The sequence below is a fragment of the Aedes aegypti genome, chromosome 3, assembly GCF_002204515.2.
Source record: "Aedes aegypti strain LVP_AGWG chromosome 3, AaegL5.0 Primary Assembly, whole genome shotgun sequence".
In the NCBI taxonomy this organism is placed as follows: Eukaryota; Metazoa; Arthropoda; class Insecta; order Diptera; family Culicidae; genus Aedes; species Aedes aegypti.
Genome location: NC_035109.1, coordinates 286,244,021 through 286,264,989, shown reverse-complemented (window position 1 = coordinate 286,264,989; position 20,969 = coordinate 286,244,021). Strand labels below are relative to the sequence as shown.

Sequence of the window (20,969 nt, the reverse complement as noted above, 5' to 3'; positions counted from 1 at the left end):
CCAATTTGACGCTCTGGAGTCCGAAGAAGGAGTTGTCTCTTTTTGGCACGAGGCTCTAGTTGGGCATTGCCGATCGTGAACGCAAGCCTTCGATGTGTGTGAGAGGTCTGAATCGGTACACGAAGCGCTTTCGTGTATACGCAATGGCTGGCGGAATGGAGTAGAGAAGGCGAACACGTGGAACGTGTGGGCCGAAGATTTACGAAGCTCTCGCACACACGGAAAAAGCACTGTAGGGCTCAGTTCGGCAGGCACGATCGTCTCCGCCGCTGGATCGGTTTTATATTATTTTATTTTCGTAATTTTATTATATCGACAGTGGTCAGCTGGAGCCATATGTAGAATGTTCCTCGTGCGAGCGGTGCGCTAAACAATCAGTCAGTCAGTCAGTCAGTGTGCAGAGCTAGAGAGTTGTCGATCGTGTGTGTTTTGTGCGTGTTGCGTTTCGATTTTTGTTTTGCGGCGATCGATCGTTCGAAAGCGATCGGCGAGACGTGAAAAAAGGAGGAAAAAACATACAGCGGGGTTCGCTGCAATCAGTTTTTTGGAGAGATCCGTCCGGGTGACAGCCGAAATTTGAAGGACGCAGATTGACTATAGGGAGCGGAAAGTTGACGCAACCGGTGACGGGATCGTGTGCAATTTTGGAGAAAAAAGAGGTTTTTGTGCAAATCGATTGCGATCGTCGAGAGTTGGTGGCGGAGAACGGCAAAAATCCACAAGTGTTTTTGGAATTGTGAGAGTGTGACTGTTGTGAACTAATAGAAGAATCTCAACTTCAGTTTAGGAGGAGTTTAGTTCAGTTGAATACTTAACAAAAACAACAAAAGTTATTGGAATATCTCGTAAATCTGAGGAACCAGATGTCAGCAAACGTATTAATACAGATTCTGCACAACCTGTTGAATCGCTAAAAAAACCTAAGTTCAATCAACTGCCACTAGCTTAGCTGTTCAAACGCTGACATGTAAAGTAATTTTACCGGCAAGAAACAAAATAACAGCGGCGACACTTGCAAGCATCAGAGATTAAAAGAAAGAAATCGTAAAGATTCCAATCTGTACGAGAAAAGAGCGATCAAACCTAGAGATAAAAATAATCTCGAAAAGGGGATCAAAACATTAGAAAAGATCCCAAAAAAAGAAGGAGCTACTCTGTGACCGAACATCGACAACAGGCGACGGCGGCGTAGAAGCAACGGCGTGATCTTTCAACGGCCCAACGCGGAGGTGTGTAGGAGGACAAGGTGCGTGATTGGCGCGGCTGCTACAGGGAAGGCGAACAACCATCGTGTGGATAACGTGAGCGACCGGCTGAGGAACGAAACTGTTGCTGCGGAAGCTGCCTGCGAAGAGAAGAAGTGTACCGTCCAACGCAACGAACGAGCGACCGAGTTCATCCATCTGTCAAAACAAGCGGAGAGTGAGTGCCCACCCGTTCCCAGCCCGAAATAAGCATTCTTCAGTTCATTCGGGGTCGCGGATTTTTACGGGTGCGAATTTTCCTCGTCGAGGAAAACCGTCGGTTTATGTGGTGTGCGAAATACGGAAAACAGTGACAGACACGGCCCTTTCCCGGAAGACTACAGTGCGATAGGAACGAACTCGAACGCGAGTGCTTCCGGAGGTCAAAGACCACCGGAAACGTCCGAAAGCATACTCCCGTGCGTGTGAACGTTCTGGTTGATTGGAAAAGTGCGAAAAACCGGGTAGTGACGTGGTAAGAAGAAGCAATTCGTGTGCTAGAACCTACCGAAAGCCGCGAGCGTGAATCTTCCTTTGGTGCCAGTCCCCAGAAAAGCCGCAAAAATTTGGGAAATAATGGATCCCAATGCAGCGCGTGACTCGCGCTACAATTTGAACTACAGTATGAGTATGATGAGCGAAACGCCGGAGATCTACGGAAATCCGAACGTTTCGCTGGCCCGGCCTCCAAGTGGAGGCCTCGTGGGTCAAGTCATGTCTCGCGGGGGTGGTCTTATGAGTGCCGGGAATGGACCACAGTGCGGTGCCGGTGGTGGCGGTGGCGGCGGAGGTGGAGGCGGAAGTTTAAGCCGCGGTATCAAACGAGCCAACTCGGACTGTTACGACGATGGCCGGCAGATGGTCGGCTCGCAGGGTCTGACCGGTCTCGAAGGGTGCAACGTTGGCTCGGATGTTGTGGACGAAAGCTACACCTCGCTGCAGCCGAAGAAGTCACCACCGAGCAACGGGAAGAAGACAAAGGGCCGTGTCAAGATTAAGATGGAATACATCGACAATAAGTTGCGACGGTACACGACCTTCTCGAAGCGCAAAACCGGAATCATGAAAAAGGTAGGTGGATGTGATGTGTACTGGGGTTTTTGGTGGGATGGGGACTCTTTTCCGGGTCAAAACACGGCGTTTTAACCTCAAAACAAAGAGTGCAGTGTTGTTTTGGTTGGTCGATGGGTAGGGAACTGTCAAAATCAGCTTGTGAGTGCATTCGGTGAAGATGTGTTGGTGAGAAGTGTTAGTGGCTTTCCGGATTTGTGCGTCGGCTAGGGATAAACACAAAGTTTAATCTTGCTGGACCTTTCGAACCAAAGCATTAAATAGCTGATGTAATTCACACTAATTGAATTTCATTCATGGTGTGGCGGTCAGTGCTGCCAATCTGGCACTTATCAATGTGTCAGACGACGTTATCTTATCTACTGTTTGCCATTGTCCACGGGTTTAATTGCTTGTGGTTGTTTATTTGTTTCAATTTCGCAACGACCACCTTCATTCACGAAATAACGTGAGTTAGATCGGCTCTGTTGTCAGATAAACTTTTTGATTTTTTGACTTGAGTTTATTATGACTCTTATTACATTCATTACTAACAATTTTGAATAGCGCTACTACGAACCTTTTCTTCAAATTGAAGAGATGAATAAGGATAATCATTTTAAGCATATTGCATACATAATGAAATCGAATTTTGAAGAGTAAAAGTTGAATATTGTTGCAAATAAACAGAAAAGTTATAATCAACTCCAACGAAAGGTCTGGCAACACCGTTCGCAATGTTTGTGTTCATCCATTCGCCATTCGCCCTGACTGAGTGATCTCACACTGTCGGAGAGCCGTTATGTTTCTCTCTGAGCTCTTACGCTCTGCGCAAGGGGTGAGTGACCATTACCGGTGCCAGCGGCGCAACCAGTAGCTGTCAAATGAGAGTGAGAGTCAACGAACGGTTTGGGTTTTTGCGGTGATGCGATGCTTCTTGTTCTTATGATTCCGTTTTTGCATGCTGCTGATGCTGCAGCTTGCAGCACATCAACCTCTGTTTTTTTTTTCGGCAGTCGTTTTGGTGCGTTTTTTGTCGGTTGAATCTTCCACTTCTCAGTGGTAAACCATATGGCTTATGGTGAGGGATAGGGATTTTCATGGTGTTTTTTCATGTCTGGTTTCTCTTCAAAGGAAGATGCATTTGAATGTATGATTTTGCACTGGTATCGACGGGAGTGCAATGATTTTTCGGATGATTTGATTGCATTTTTAAGTTCGCGTGGCGCTGATTTTGAGAGAGCCTTTGAGATTGATAAAGTCGTGTGGGTCGGCATGTGCTTGTGATTTACACCTGAGCAGGGGAATTGACTGATACCGAGAACAAACTGATAAGAGCAGAGTGGTTAAACAATGGAAGTCAGGGTTTTGCGCTGTTTTTTTTTTGCACTGGATTGAAGTGGACATTGCAATGTGACTACTTATCGTTTGGCGTTGTGATAACAATTGTATTGGAAGCGGAAATTTTCAGTAAGATAGTGGAGGAACAAACAATTTAATTACTAGATGTCCACGCAATGGGACACTATCGGAACTTTTGAAAAAAAGGTTAAGCTATTTGTGCTGGTACATTAATCTTCAAAAGTAAGAGCACGAAAGCCTGGTAGCGAGTCACTTTTAGTGACTTGGTCGCTTTTTTTTGGCCTGGTCACTAAAAAATCACTAGTTGCATCAGAATGTCTCTAAAGCCACAATTTTGCTTATAAAAATGATCACTAACCATAATTTTCGAAATATTTTAACCCCACCTTTTGTTGCCTTATCTAAATGGAAGAATTTTATTAATTTTTTGAGAAGGGATTTAATAACTTTTGCATTTTAAGCTGGTTTTTGGTTTTACTTGCAGCAGATTTTATGGAAGTAATAAACATTTCTTCGTCAAACTTTTTCGTATATTTTTCTTTCAAAATTCCAGCACAAATATGTGTCAGATATACTTTGGAGAGGTACCTGAAAACTTATTCTAGTGGTAACATATCGAGGGTAGGGTGTCTTAAAGATAACTCTCATGCAAAACAATTCCATCAGAAAGTCTGTCCTGAGTGAAGAACTAGCCTGATGAGTTAAAATTCACACAAATAAAGTAAAAAAAAAAAAAAAAAGAAAGTCTGTCCGAAATTTTACCTTGGGAAAAATATTTGCGTGCCCTAGATAATTTGAAATCGTCAGTAATCAATTATCAGCCAGTACGTAAAAGTTTTTGAATTTATGCTGAAGTTGTCAAATTTTGTTTCCTTATGGTAGCTAAGAGTTTTTTGAGCACAACTGTATAATTTTTAGATCGCCTTTAAATCGCGACAAATCAATTAAAACAAAAACAAAAAAAAATAGTTAAATGAGAGAAGAATAACATACAGCTCACTTTTTTTCAGAAACATGAATTGTTGTGGTTTATCGTGCATAGTTCGTTTACGTTTAGGATCCTTAAACTTTTGATAAAATCTTGATTTTTATAAATAATACGATAGAGCATGTTCTTGCTGCTACTTTGGCAAATTTTCCTCCTTTAATATCAGTGATATCATATATCAACTTTAATTTAAAAAATGGGTCCACATTTGAAGCCTGCCACTTTTGTTCATGTTTGACGTTCACTAAGTCGACAAAAACGCCACAGAGGTTCAACTTTTCAACACTGGGTTCGTTCATATCTGACATTTCTGAAGGGACACGGAAAACGAAATACACTGAAAATTTGAGTTTAAACCAAGGGGTATGACAAAATATCAAAACCCGGACACGAATCTATAACAAAAGGTCGAAAGACAAAAGGTCGAAAGGACAAAAGGTCGAAGTACAAAAAAGAAAGGACAAAAGGTCTAAAATTTTTTATCAAAAAAAGAAAAATTTCCCACCAAGCAAATCGTTTTCGACTGCAAAGAAAGGCCTTAGTGCGATTATCCAAACGAACATGGATCAAATTTTTAGTCTAGTTTGTAGTACGACAAAGGGAATCATCAAATTAATTTCATTATTGAGCACCAAAAAGCATCGAATTTAACCTGTAAACATATAAAATATACCAAGATATGTATAAAATATCATGAAAACATTAGTAAAATGATTTTGAATTCAAAATTGGTTCACGTTTCTAGGGATTTAAAGTACTTGTTGAACATTTCAAAATTAATTCACTTCTGATTGTACAAACATTATAAAGTACATATAAAAATATCTAGTCTTTTCTAAACCATTAAAATGTTTTTCTGGAAAAAGGCACCCCACAAGATAATGGCCCCCGGGCCCTCACATTCGTTAATCCGGCCCTGTTTGTCAGCCATGTTGCTTCAAAACTATGCAAAAATGTGAAATAATTTTTTTGTGGCTCATTTCCTCAACTTAATTGTTTCTTTTTCTTCTTCTCTTCGGCATTACGCCTCTATAACGGCAAAGCCTCCTTCTCAGCTTATTATTTTACATGGCCAATAGATCATTTTCACAAGTGTCTGTCATGTGACAGACAGGAAGATAATTTGTGCCCTGGAAAGTGGAAAAAATTTCCATAACGAAAAAAAATTCACGGCCCTCTGCGGGTTCTTGCTGAGTATGGCTTTCTGGGTCTCATAAAATGAGATTTCAATTGCTTAGTGTTACCGAGTTACTACAAACAAATTTTTTTTCATTCCAGAATATTTCCAAAGTTGAGGTCGAAATACGCGTATCTGTCAAAGGATACAAACTCTAGTGGAATTAAATAGTATAGTACTAAATTCGGTTTTTCAGAAACTTTGAATTTTGGAAGAATTTTGGTATACTCTTGGCTTTTTTGACTAGTTCTTTCTATAATATAATCATTGGAAGGTGTTTGGCAATACTTTTGCGAGTTCTAATAAAAAAGTAATAAGGGTTTGGCTTAAATGATTTTTTCGCCCAAATCCATTGAGCTGCTGCTTACCAGTTTCTAGAAGTAATTCTTCCACAATTGAAACCTGAAGTAGTATTGGCATGATCTTGATAAATTCTGATACACTTTGAAAGTTCATGACAACGTAAGCGTAGAATCCGTCAACGATCTCTTAAGGTGAAACATCTCGGAATCCAAAGATGGCCGGTTCAACCTACTCACGTTTTCGAAGGCACAAAACTGGAGACATAGTTGGCAAACGTTCCTGATATTCTTATTTTAAGCTTTCTGCTAGTGCACAAAGCCAAAATAAAAAGGGCATTGTTGTGGGATGCTTTCTTCACGAGATTTGTGGCTTTGAAGTTTTAGTGCAATCTAAGAAGTTGATTCCAAACTGTTTCACCTTAAGGAACCCAGCTTTGATGGAGGACTTGAAGTTCGAAAAAGCTTCAAATTATATTTGAGAAATTAGTAATCCCATTCAAAATCAAGCTGCTCAAGCGCCTTTGGTCGTTGTCAATCAAGAAAACGTTTTCCACAATTAACTGTAACTGATTTCGAAGAAGTGGAATTTATTGTTATCACTATAGTATGTAGAATCATTGGAATTATGTTCATTTTCATATTAAATTAATTAACTCATTACGCGTGGTAAAGATGGAATAAATTATGGGTGAAATTATGAAAAAAATCCACGTGCTCGGCTGGGATTCCAGTACAGTATGGCCCATAAAAATGCGAAAATCGTCATATAATGTTTTATGGTAGTTTTCATAAGGAAAATGTGAACGAAACATAAATTTTATTCATTATCTTAGACTCTTAGTTTAGACTCAGTTTTTTGCTTTGGACATGATTTTTATCTGTTACTTTCACCTTACAATAAATTAATTGGAAACATACCTTCAAGTGTTAGGTATCATGCAGTCATCGAGTTCAATATATTCGTGATGAAAGCTTCTAAAACATCAACGATGGGGTGGGATTCTTCTTAGGCCTTGTCTCCAGCATTCGCCCATATAAAAAAAAATAAAAAAATATTTTATTGTGACCACGAGAAGCACGTTCTCTTAGAACTGCTCCATCCTTTGATACTAAACAAACTAGTATATTCAACAATAAAGTGTGATTTTCGAAGGTGGAAAGTTTATCACCAGAGTATACGACAATCAGTCGTTGTTTCTAATTTAGAGCAGCCAAAACCTTCAAACTTTTTTGCTCTATTACATTATTTAAAACAGTAAGAAAAATATGACAAACATTGCGCAATGTAGCGAAGTTATGTCAGAATATAGCACGCTATGTCTAAACCAACAGATTATGTAAATTTAATGTACCTCGGATTTTTTCCGCTAGAGTTCAGTTATTAGGTTATATATTCATAATCGGAAGGTTTTAAAATAGTCCATCGGTGAAATTTCCACTTTTTCCACTTTTTAGCTATTTTTCCATATACAGCCTATGAAAATCGGATTTTTTTCCGCTAGAGTTCAGTTTTTAGGTTATATATTCATAATCGGACAGTTTTAAAATAGTCCATCGGTGAAATTTCCATTTTTTTAGCTATTTTTCCATATACAGCCTATGAAAATCGATGAAAATCCCGTTTTCCTACACATTTCAGCCCATACAAAATGTATGGGAAAAATTCACCGATAGAATATTTTGAAACCTTCCGATTATGAAATTATAGACCAAATACTGATATATAGCGGGAAAAAATCCGAAGTATATTCGATCTTAACCTTCGGGCTGTCGCGCTGTTGTACTTTGTACAACAGTTGTGATTTATATGCTATCATTTTGCAACAAAGATATCTATCGACACCAAACCAAAATGTATTCCTCAAGAATCTTCTTAAGAACAATACTCGACAGTTTTTATTTACAGTATGGCCCTTTATAATACGGTAAAATCAACAATTGTACATGGAAGTCACATAATAATGAACGCACTATATACGGTTCGAGTAAACCACAGTTTTAAATCGTTATATCTTGAAATTCAGATAATATGGAAACTTGCGGTCTTTATTAAAGTTGTTCTGGAGGTGAAGCGCTATCTGATGGTACCTCATTTAATTCGGAATTTGACCGCTAGGTGGTACTAGTGGGCATGGAAGTTTTACTTTTGTTTTGCAGATATTTCAGGATCCTGACTATTTAGAAGGATGTCTTCTTCGGCAAAGTTGTTTAGTAAGTTAAGGAGCTAGTTGATTCAAAATTTTGCCACTAGGCGGCGCTAGTGAGCATGAAACTTTTGATTGCAGATATCTCAAGAGCCTGACCACTTAGAAAGATAGTGTCTTCGGCAAAGTAGTTCAGTAGCTCAAGGGCTATTATTTGGGCATTATTTGAGTCAAGAAATAGGGTATTTTGCCACCAGACGACGCTAGTGAGCATGAAATTTTTGTTTTGCGGATACTGCAGGATCTCGATTTTTTAGACAAGCACCTTCGGCAAAGTTGTTCAGAAGCTCAGGGACTATCATTATTTTGCAAAATCTTGAGCTTTAAGGATCAAACAAAGAAAGAATTTGAGCTACTGAACAACTCTGCCGAAGACACCATCTTTCTAAGTGATCAAGCTTCTGAGATATTTGCGAAATAAATGTTTTATGCTCACTAGCGCCGCCAAGTGGCAAAATTTTGAATCAACTAGCCCAAACAATGATAGTCCTTGAGTTACCGAACAACTTTGCCGAAGACGTCATCTTCCTAAGTGGTCAGACTTCTGCGATATTCGTAAAACCAAGGGTGTTGTACAAAGTAGAACGCGCGACTACTCGCGTTACAAAAATTCGCGCGACGACCGAAAGGTTAATAATCTGCTGGTTTAGACATAGCGTGTATAGTACAGTAATCAGAAATTACATTCACTCACAAAAACAACAAAAATAAGACTTGTGGGCCATACTGTAGATCAAAGCCCTTCCAGAACTCCAAAACTGATGGGCTATCTGTAAGTGTCTTGAATTACTTAGAAAAATATAAAAAAAGAAATATGCCAGTCATCGGTAGTAGATTACAAAAAAGTTTGGATAAATTTCCACATACTTGCAAAAATGGAAGATTCGTCCCAATGCTCCCAAAACTCAGCTAATAATATTTCTACATAACCCCAAAATGTCGTTCTTTGAAGCCTTCACCACGTTTAAAATATCGATATCGACTTTTCATTTGGTAAGTCGGTACGTACTTCAATCATCCTACTTGGCTCCAAGCTTCCTCGTTTCACTTATCACGTCGTTAAAATTTGCTTCAATCAACAACATCCTAATGTTACGACCCATTCAAGTTGAACTCGGTTCACCACATTCGCCCCAAAAACGGGAAAAAAACATTCAAAAAAATTAAAAATATGCAAAAGTAACGACTAATTTATTTTAGTAACGGCAGCAATTATCCTCCTCCAAATGAGGTAGCTGCAAACTCGATCAAGCTCTGGTTCCACCCATTTTTGCACAGGAAACCACGCCGCGATGCAGATGCAACCGAAAAGGCGGACCTTTAGGAACAATTCCGATCACAAAGCCGACGACCCGCGATTTCGTCACTCTTGTAGCGTGTGTCGTCCACCCTGTCAAGTCAAGTTTAACAAGACGAGTTGAATCGGGAGGGAGAAATGAATTTGCCTCAGAAAAATCAAGGTACCGAGCTGCTACATTTTACAAGTAGGGGATATCTTCGTTTGCCAAAACACCACTTTTTGCACCTCGAGCTGTTGCAGCCTGTCCTCCGTCAGGACAACCTACTAAACCATAAAACTGCGCTTCAAAACACGAGCGCAAACATCGGTTTCAGGTTGCTCTTGTTCATAATAAAATAATTACTTTGCATTCTTGGTGATTTTTTGATAGGCTTTTCTTATCGTTTTGATTGGTGATCGGAAAGGTAATGTGTCTTTGGATGGATAAATTGGTCTAAAGGGTCACGTGCAGACAAACTCATTCATATGAACCGAACATTTTCAATTGAAAAATGATGTTGATCTCACTTATATTTAACTTCTATTTAAAACTCAAGAGAGATCCAAACTTTTTTGTTTTTCGTAATGATCGAATGGATGGAGTATGCGGAGCAGTTGCTATCATCATTCATAGGCGTATAATTTTTTTTTTTTTTTTTTCATTTGAAACCATTTTTTTAACTTTGGGTATATCTATAGAAACACAGCTTGGTAGACATACTCTCATAGGAACATATTTGCCTTTTAAATGCAATGGGTAGCAAGTTGATTTGCTTCAAATTGACTTACGAGATTCGACTTGCAATAAGCCAAAGTTTTTTGTCATTGGTGACTTTAATGCCAAACATCACTTATGGAATAATTCGTAAAGCAATTCCAACGGCAGAGTTTTATTTGATGAGTGCTTTTCAGGATATTTTACAATTCAATACCCTGATAAATCTACAATCTACGTGAAGATCATTAAAACCACTTCAAAAGCAGTAGTTAGTCCCCATGTTCTACTAGAGGGATTACTCAAAGATTTTTTTTTGCAGCCAATCAGCTTTTATCAGCATTGTAACTGTGATGTCCCTTTCTTGGACCGTCCTTCCCCTGCTGTCACTCGGTTGATGATCACCCAAATGAAACAGCGCGCGCGAAAAGATAATTAACAGCGACGGCGGACGACAAAATCTGCCACAAAACTTTGGCGGTTTGGCGGGACAAGAAGACCAGGGGGACAAACGCGCGCGTCGTAAAAGTTTTACGTTTATGTTTTGTTGTCGGACATTAGGGGCTGCAAGAGTTCCACCCGCTTCTTCACAGGGTCTCTGATGACGCGACGCTGCGCTGCCATCTGGTGGCGGCGGTGGAAACTCGGTAATTGCAAAATGACCAATTATTCGCCCCTTTCTCTTTTTTCTCTCTTGGCGCGGATCCAGAGATCCTTGACCGGGCGTCGTCCCACAGGAATCCCACGAGGATGATTAATAAATAAATAAAAGTCCAATAAAATGTGTTCATTAATTTTTCTCCAGTTTCGGGATGGGCGAAACAGAAAAATAATGCCGCTGAGATGAGGGATCAACTTTCGGCGGTTTTTTGAGGATGGCGAAAAATTGTTTATGACACTTGTTTGTTTGGAATTTCGTTTACGGCATATTCTGGTCGAACTGGAGAATCAGACGAAGGTGCTATCGCGAGAATGAGAGACCCCCAAATCATCCAATTATATCTTCGCACTTGTTTTTATGATTCGATGATAGGGAGAATGATCCAAAGGAGCAGCGTGCTTTGAAGTTAGGCGGAGTGATGCAACAAGAATTAATGTCATAGTGTTGGACATTGGATGATCGTCGTAGACTACTCTTGAACATTTTGCTTCTATTATTTTATATTTGTAATTTTAGAAGAGCATTAATTTTAAATCTCTTAAGTAGAGGGGCCCCCGTCGGTCCATGATTTTTTCGTAAATAAAAGTTCCTTGACTTCCCTGGGCATAGAATATCATCGTACCTGCCACACCATATACGAATGCGAAAATGGCAACTTAGGCAAAGAAAACCCTCAGTTAATAGCTGTAGAAAGTGCGATGTTACTTCCCTACTGGGACATATTCTGCACATGATCTTAGTATTCTACAAGAATAGCTACTTCCTTTGTTATTTGACCATTTTTGATCATTGTTACAAGCTCTGGATTTGGATCCCCACTACCAGTTGAATGGCTTTGTGTTTACCCACAATATTTCAACCTTTGAAACATCGTCTTCCATCTCGTTTCACCACACCAGAGGTTATACAGAGCTATCCAGTCAAAATTCCAAGCGCAACGCATCATCACCGCCAATTCCACGCATCGACCTGCTCAACTCGATCGATCAAGAGGCGTTAGATGAGAGTGAGTTTAGGTAAAAGATCGATAAAATATCGATCAACAGCTGCGCTGGCACGATTATTGCTGCCTCGCCTATGGTCTTCTATGGGACGATCTGCGAAGCCCCGGTTTAACGACCCCAACCGGCAATCCGCCTCTTAGTCGTTCCTCACGCATTCATCATCATCTTCATCATAGCCACACGCACGTCACATAATTAACACTATTTTCAATTAATTGATTGGATGCTGGCCGATATGATGCGATCCGTGAGCGCGAGAGGGGGGCCTGAATCCAATCGATAATAAATTAGACTTTGTTGCAGACGTTGAGGGGCAGCTGACTTCTTCAGTGGCTTGTCACGCCGTAGTCGAAGGCGCGGCTTGAAGCGTAGTGCTGTCTCTCCTTCTGTCATTATATTGGTTAGTGACAGCTCGACGAGTGAAGTGTCTAAGCCCTACGGTCAAATGTCGAAGAGTTTAATATTTCCAATAATGGGAGTTGCGCTAGGGTCATCGAAAGCGTTTTAATTATGCGGCTAATTGAAGTGCGATTGTGAAAACGGTAATTGGGCTCCTAATCGATTCGAAGGGGGAAAAAAGGGAAGAATAAGGGATGGTCTCGGTGAATAGATGCCCGTTTTCTGAAACATCTGTTGGGGCCCTAGTTTCCCTCGCTTGTAGAGTCTTATGAGCCTTTTGCTTCCATTATTTAGAAAAATTGTGGTATGACATATATTTTATCTGATACTCATCAAATATCCTCTCACAATTGAGATGTGATAGACATTGGTTGATGTATCAGTCTGTCCGAATTAGGCTCAACTCGTCTTTTGAAGTTTATTACCCTATTATGACCACTTTTCTAAATTTCCAAGGGCTCTAATAACCCTTTTCCAAATGTTAACATACTTTGATTGAGCAATGCTCCGCAGTTGCAGAGTAAATGCTCAGCAGTTTCGTTTTCATCTTGACAAAAACAACATTCAGAGGACTGAATTTGTACTATCTTTTTAAAATAAAACCTACTACTGAGGGCATCTTAGGCCATCTCAATACCCTGAGATTTATTTAGATTCAGTATATCCCGGGAATTTGCTAGACTAGGTTTTATGAATCTCTCGTTTGCTTGGATGTATCCGTGGTATTCCAACAATCGATTGTAACGCCTTGATTGTGGATTTACCTGCTTGATATGCAAATTGAGATTTGCAAAGAGGTACCGTCATTTCGGGTGAAATTGATCACTTTTCACGGTTTTTCTAGTCTGCTTTCTATAATGTTGACAATGACAAACAACTGAATGCAGGAAAACAAGTATGAAGGTGAGCCTCATTGACTCAAGTATCGAAATTTTCTAACAAATGTAATTTTAGTGCTAAAAAATATGTATAAAATAAAAAAATCGGGAGATCTCATTTCGGGGTGAAATTGATCATTTATCAATGCCATTATTGTTAGTTCTCAAAACAACTTTACTTAATAAATTGAAGCTTCCTGAATCCGAATATGCTTGCCAAATTCTGAACAATACAATATTTATAGAAATAATGAATGTTTAAATTTCAAGAATAACGCAGAAAACGCCTAAATGTATGCCATTTCCTAAGGAATTTCCTAATATATACCAGAAACTCAATTATTTCAACCAAATCAACGAATTGGTACGAGTTTTGGTTATGAAATCTAGTTTGGGGATATATCTTAAGTATCCTCACAAACTTTCAGGATTATGCTATGTCCAAATCCTTGTCTAGAACTAGAAGCTTATTGATGTTTGTCAACACTGCACCGTACAAGATTTTGAAATTTTACATTATTTTAATAGAAATGATCATTTCTAACGCAAAAAAACTTCACAACACACAATTTGGATATACTTACGACAAACAACGTTCATTCACTGCAGGTTACATTGAAATTTGTGCTCCAATAGGAAGAAATAAAATCGAGTGACACAGTGATCAATTTCACCCTACTGATCAATTTCACCCGAATTTACGGTACCCAGGTAACAATTTGAAGCTGCTTTTCTGCACTGGAGTATGCAGTGCGGGAATAGTCATTACGCAACTGAGACCAGTGCTGTAATGATTCATTACGCAACGCTTTCTCATTACGCAACTGTTTTGAGTTGCGTAATGAATCATTACACAGCAATTTTTCAGAAATGGTTAAATAATGGTGAATGCATTCCGATATAATTTCTGATGCCCTCAGGTGGTCTTCTACGAAATTGCAAAAAATGTTGTACGTAACTCGTTGCAGAACTCGATTTTTACAGCACATTTTTAAGACATCATTCTGCAATTTATTCCGTAAACTACTATTAATCAATATCATTCAGGTTGGCTGCACAAAAGTTAATACTATAGATGAAAAATAGTTTGTTCAACTCAATATTCAGCTTTGAGTATACTGCTGAATAAGAGTGTTTAATAAGCTTTGCTTCAAATTATTGTTCAGCTGTCATGGTGTTCAGCCTTGTACACCATTGATCAGCCAATACTCTTGCTGTTCAGCTTTCATTGTTACTTGGGTAGTTCAGTTTAGGCTTGTAGATTTGATGCTGTCATCTTTTTTTCAGTTGTCTTTAGAGAACAGAGGAAAGGCTTATAGTTCTAAGTACTTTGGAAGTTGTTTCGTCCCTATTTCCAATTTTTGGAATAGCTCGAACCACACTTTAGGAACACTTACTTTGAAAAATTTCAGTTAAGAGCGGACAAAGCGTCTCTTTTCCCCATTGTTATAAAGCTGGAAGAATTTTATTTTTCCCGGATGATTTGAAAGGCTGAAAAGAACACAAAGCCCTTACGACCTCCGTTGATGTGAAAATTTTGTAAGCTTTCTGATGGGCATTTGTCGTCCATACATAGCTGGCCTTATCTAAGACCTGCTCTTCATCCGAACATGGGATCGATCTAGAGAGATGAGTTCTCATCATTACTTCCAATGTTTCTAGAGAGTCGACAGTGGAACTGGCGTTTACGTTTTTGAAGTTACCTAGAACCGAATGGAATTTGTGAAGTCTGCCGTAAGTCTTCGTTGTATTATGTTATGGTGAAACAGCTTGGAATCTAACTTCTAAGATTGCACTAAAACTTCGAAGGCATCAATCTCGCGAAGGAAGCATCTAACAAGAGTGAACTTTTGTGCACTAGCAGAAAGCTTAAAATAGGATGATCAGGAACGTTCACCCACTGATTCTCATGTTAAGTGCCTTTGAATATGTGAGTAGGGTAACAAGTCGGCCATTGTAACGGCCATCTTTGGATTCCGAGATGTTTCACCTAAAGGCTTTTTTGTATTGAAGTTATTTTAGCTCTATTAACTACCGTCTGGATTTCTTCCTCAATTATGTCTGCTTGTCGTTCAACCAAGGTACATCCCTTTTGGATGACCAGGACAGCTAGCATGATATGCTGAGATCATTTGATCTGTAATCAGAGGCACTTTCCGACTCTAAAACAGTTGTAATTTGTTCAACATGATATGGATTTCTGGTCATTAAATGAAAAAATAGAGATTCCAGTTAATTTTCTTTGGATTTCCATAGCTTTCTGTTATATCTTATCCAGCTTTAAGGTAGAACCGGGTATACTTATGATCTGACAATGATTCTTCATCAGGAACATGCCAGTTCACAGTTTTGTCCGGTAGCAGGTCATCGCAGATCATGAGATCGAGCATCTCCTGTCGGATAGCATTCATGAAACTCCAGAACTTTGTAATATTTGAAGGTATTAATCATCATCAAGAGAAATTTGACACTTATTTTATGTTTACAGGGTATCAAAAAGTGGTGCATTCCATTGACTACTCCTAAAAATCGCAAAACCAGTTTCACAGCATTGGGATTAAATAGAAACTATCAGACCTGATAGCGAGTCACTTTTTTCGTTCTGGTCACTATTTGCAACAAAAATTCACTAAAGTCACATTTTTCAGAAAAAAAAATGGTCACTAAAGTCACTATTTTCGTGATCTGATGATAAAGCAACGATAGTCTGGATCAGCTTCTCGAACTAAAACAGCAGAAAAGTAATGTTTTACTGTTTTATATTAATCTAATGCAAACATTTTTTTTTATCAGCATGACAAAGTGTCTGAAGAGGTGAATATTATACAGACATATCTGATAGAAAATCTGGAATTTATTTGCTAGGTTTTGTGATAAAATTTCTAGTTAAGTCTTGGAATTTAAATATTGGCCAAATTCCTGACAGACCTGCTGAGTTTATTCTGATGAATTTCTGGAGGAATCTTTGGAGAAAAGTCTGAAGAAGCTCAACAAAATTGGAACCTGAAACATTTCGAAATTATGTATCATATTTGTAAGAAATTCAATGTTATCAAGAAAATAGTAATTTTCTTCAGTGATTTTATCAACAATTTTACAAGAAGTTTCAACAAATTCGCCAGGCATTCATTCGCGGATTGAGCCCACCCTTTTATGTCTACGACACCAAACGATTATTTCTATTCCAAATACACGCTTTTGAATATAAATAATCGTCATTTAAACACACCCAAACTATTTTGATATCAATTTTAAATAAGTGTTATTTATTAGTCCCTAATGAAACGGTTGTGTTGGATACTTCAAGTTTTGTGTAATGTCGACTCTAGATTATTGTAATACGTGTAAATCATTTCATACTTATTATGGCACAATAATCACCTCATTTAGTTCTTCTCGAAATCATCAAAAACTTATAATGCTTGGAAGCTACAGGGGATAGGTTAAATGATTGAGATTTGAGATTGAAATTTTGCCGCATTTCAAATGCTTATAACTTTTTGAAAAATGGATGAAATTGAATGAATCTTGGCGAAGGGGAAGTGGCCAGTGGTTCCACAACTACAAATAGCTTACCATGTAGTTTTTATCAAATTTCTACAACTTATTCGTCTTAAAATGATCATCAAGTCAAGCTCGTTGAGGTGCCGTAAAAAATGCAAAACTTGGAAGCTGCTTGAAGCCTGCTGTTACGTTTGTTCCGTCAGCCATTACCACATTATCCACGTTTTTGTGCGTCTTTGTCTTTTCACGCACATATCGTTCTTTCGACTCTATTTTAAAAACTACGGTGAAATACCCAAGCACTGCATTTTTAGATTTTCCTACATACAATGAAGATTTGTTACTGGTATTGGCTTTGATTGCATCGTGACAAATTTCTATGGTTTAGCTAAAAACTCGTGGCTAGATTTTTCTGTATGCATACCTTAGTGATTCTTTTTCATGACAATACCAGAACTAATTTCTATTGCTATGAAATTGTGAGCTGCAAAGTCATCATGGCTAACGAAGTACACCCGATTCAGTTTTTGCGCGGGGAAAGCGAACCGTGCAAAAAAAGTTTTCAGTTCAAAATTTCAAAAACAGTGCAAAAAAGTATCACCATTTCTCGACGTTTCATGCAAAAATAAAGGTTTTGGCGGAAAAAAAATGTATGGAAACTGTACGGCCGCGTAAAAAAAAATCCGTGCAAAAACAGAATCGGGTGTATATTCATAGCTCTAAACGTCATTCAATATTAACAATGCTATGAGAAGCAAAGCCATGCTTAAGGTTTATGGGGTTGATTCCCGGTCATGATGTTATCGTAAGGTAAGTTTCCTTGACATCCCTGAGTATAACGTATCATCTACCTGTCATATGATATACGAATACAAATATTGTAAGTTTTACAAAGAAGCCTTTTACAATAAAAAACATGAACTGTCCCAATAGAGGTGTAATGCCACGAAAAAGGAGAATAATGAGTGACGGTAAACTCTACTCATTCATTCTATCAAGGCTCGGACAACACTACCTCACTGGATTACATATTACGGTGCCCAGTCGAAAATCAGGAAACTACCGAATTTATATACAGTGAAACCTCCATGAGTCGATATTGAAGGGACCATCGACTCATGGAAATATCGAGTCATGGAACAGCAATTCTTTGGAAAGCTGCTTCTAGGAACCATCATAGTAACCATGAAATTATGTTTTTAGTATGGTTCCATGAGTCGATATCGAGTCATGGAACATCGACTCATGGAGGTATCACTGTAGCACAGTCTTCCGTCTCTGTAACCAAACATTTGGGCTGAGATTAATCCGCTCTCGCACATCATCGAAAAAAAAACACACACACCATTACAAATCACATTTTTTTCCTTTGCGCACAAAAGCGCCTCCGGATTAAAGTCGTCGTCGTCGTCATCGGTCCAGTCCATTCAACAGCAGCGCAAATGTCACGCTTTGGTTGCATTTCCACTGCAACCCGTCGGCGAGGCACCATTCGGACCCAGGCCGTCGTCTTGTTTCGGCTTGATTCTAACGAATTCCCAAAATTCCACGCATTTCTACCGATCGCACAATAGGAAAACGGGGAAAACGATCTAACATGTGCGCCGCGTTTCGGCAACTCTGCCGGGACACCCAGGTCCAGGTCAGCCCAGCTCATTACATGTTTCGGTGCCTCTGTTGGAGCGAACGCGGTAGCCAGTCCAGTCAGTGTTCGGTACCGAAGCCGCCGCCCCGGGTGTAAGCCGAGTGGCCCTCGGGTCAAGCCGACCCAGCGAATGTTTGCGCTTATAAAAATTTGATTTTATTTCGATTCAACTCGTGCAGATTGCCGCTGCCGACTCAGCGACCGACGACCATTGGGTAATGTTATCTGCCAGCAGCGAGGAGATTTTCGCTTTCGCCTGCGTCTCTTTCCCCGTAGCCGAGAGCAGCATCACCCTATTCAGATCGTGTAATGGGCTTTAGATTTTTTTTGTGCGACCCTGGACATGGCACGCGGTGGTTAGCTCGAAATTGTCGTTTAGGCTTTCTTCGTTCTCTATACAAATGAGGTCCCCGGCAGTCAGTGCGCTGGGAACTAGCGCTCCATTGTAGTTGCGGAGGATGACTTGCTAAGGGGTAGGTCGAGGCAAGACCGACAACGAAAGAGAATTACTGTCCGGTGCGGTTTGGGGTCTTCTCACTGAACGTAAAAAAGGGCGCGCGTGTATCTTGTCACTGGTGTGTCGTCGTAATGTCGGCTTAAATTGGGCGCGCGCAAATATTTTTTTTTCGGGTAATTTCAAGAGAGCACACGCCGACCATTATCCGGGAATTTAGTGGGGATTATTTAACCTCGTTTTAAGCCGTTTTTTTTTTTTTGATCCATTAGCGGAAGGTTGGTAGGTAGGTCATGGAGGGCTTAGCAAAATGTTTAACGAGCCGGTGAGGATTATGTCGAGATTTACAACATTGTTGAAAAGTTCAAGAGGAATAATGTTTCAAGTATAACATAATTTTTGTAAATTTCCCAATTGTTTCAGAATGGATTTCAGAATGGAATCTTAACAAGTTCCTGGAAGATTTCCTGATAAATGTGTGGATAAATTCGTAAAGGCATTCCTAGCAAAATTGTATGAGGTTCGTTCCCAATCGGTCCAGGACCTTTTCGTAACGGAAATTTCCTTGACTTCCCTGGGCATAGAATATAATCTTACTTGCCACACGATACACAAATCCGAAAATGGCATCTCTGGCAAAGACAGCTCTCAGTTAATAACTATGGAAATACTTATAATAACACTAAACTGAGAAGCAGGCTCTGCTCCTGAGAGGACGTAATTAAAAAAGAAAGAAGAACGGTCTCCTCGAAGAAATCTTGAACTTTGAGGGGTTTCTAAGCTGATAAATACAATCGATTCTTTATTAATTCCTAATAAATATTTAAAAAACCTAATGAAATCTTTTAATTAATAAATACAGAAAAATATTATCAAGTTGATTGAACAAGTCTCAATAAGAACATGTCTTTGCACTGAATGCCATCTTTAATCTCCGTCACGTGCCAAAACACATATCTTTACCATTCGAATGCCTCAATCTGACAGAGTTTAGCTAACTAGGTCACATGTCTAATGCTTCCCTCAAAGGGAAGAACTCTCGCTGTACGAGCACTCATTGCAGTGCGCTCATAGCTTATGCGTTGGGAATTGACGGGTGCGCAAAATGTGTCTCTAAATTTAGAACATGACGACCATCGTCCGTCGCTTCAGTGCCCGATGCGTAGTCGGTTGCAGTTTTCCCAAATGCAATGACTTCTCTAATGCCATGCATTGGAAAACACATATGAAAGCAATCCATTTCCGTGCGAAACGCCTGTCACGATTTGATTTTTTAAGGGTAATAAGCGAGTGGAATTGGGGCCTACATAGCCGTTGTAGTAGACGCACAGCAATTCAGCGAAACCATGTTAAGGGTCGTGGGTTCGAATCCCATTTGTCGAGGATTTTTTTCCCAGGGTATAGAATCTTCATGTTCGTCACAGAAAACACAAACTCAAGAATTCTTGATTGTCGAAGAACAATCTCAGTCAACAACTTGAGAAGCAGGCTTTGTCTCAGTTGCGACGTAATACCAGAAAGAAGAAGAAATAGAAGCAAGTGGAAAATTTAGCTCCAAATTGCGATTGCAAAAGTTGCCAATCGGCTTTTCAGAAACGGTGGTGCCAAGCTCTCCCCGGAATGAGACCCCGCCCGGGATTATTACAAAGACTGCGATCCATAGAGAAAAGAAATCCGAAACCGATTAGCCTGATCGGTTCGGTCAACAATGGGCGAAGCGACTTCGATTGGGACACGAAGGGAAAGAACCGATCAATCTGTTGATCGATCCCGTCAGATTCTTTGCTCTGTGTGTGGAAACAACCGAATAACTATCCCCACACAATGACCAATCGTAAAAGGCGCAGATCTTGGACGATAAACGACGGAGCGCGGAGCTGGTCGGCCGTTCGCAGCTCGCCTCTGAACTGACAGGCCTTAGCCGGGTTCCAGCGGGCGATGCGATGGAACCGTTAAAACTAATAATAGTTCGACAGACGAAAACTCCGGTCTCAAACGGTGTGGTAAGACGAGGTGCGAAGCGGCGTAAAGAGGACTAAGCGCACGTCTTGGTCGTCTTCAAGAAAAATGAATATTTAGATTCTAGACTTAGCCAAGCGATAA

General features: G+C 39.7%; 1 protein-coding gene across 3 annotated transcripts in view; it reads left to right on the top strand.

Moving 5' to 3' along the window:
- Positions 1-311: 311 nt before the first annotated feature.
- The window catches only part of LOC5570985 (serum response factor homolog), a 647,440-nt gene continuing 626,782 nt past the window's right edge, over positions 312-20,969 (top strand). For all 3 annotated transcript variants that reach the window (XM_021850912.1, XM_021850911.1, XM_021850910.1), the window contains exon 1: positions 312-2,315. In XM_021850912.1, the coding sequence (XP_021706604.1) occupies positions 1,821-2,315 (495 nt within the window). In that variant the 5' untranslated portion in view covers positions 312-1,820. The remainder of the gene's footprint in view (positions 2,316-20,969) is intronic.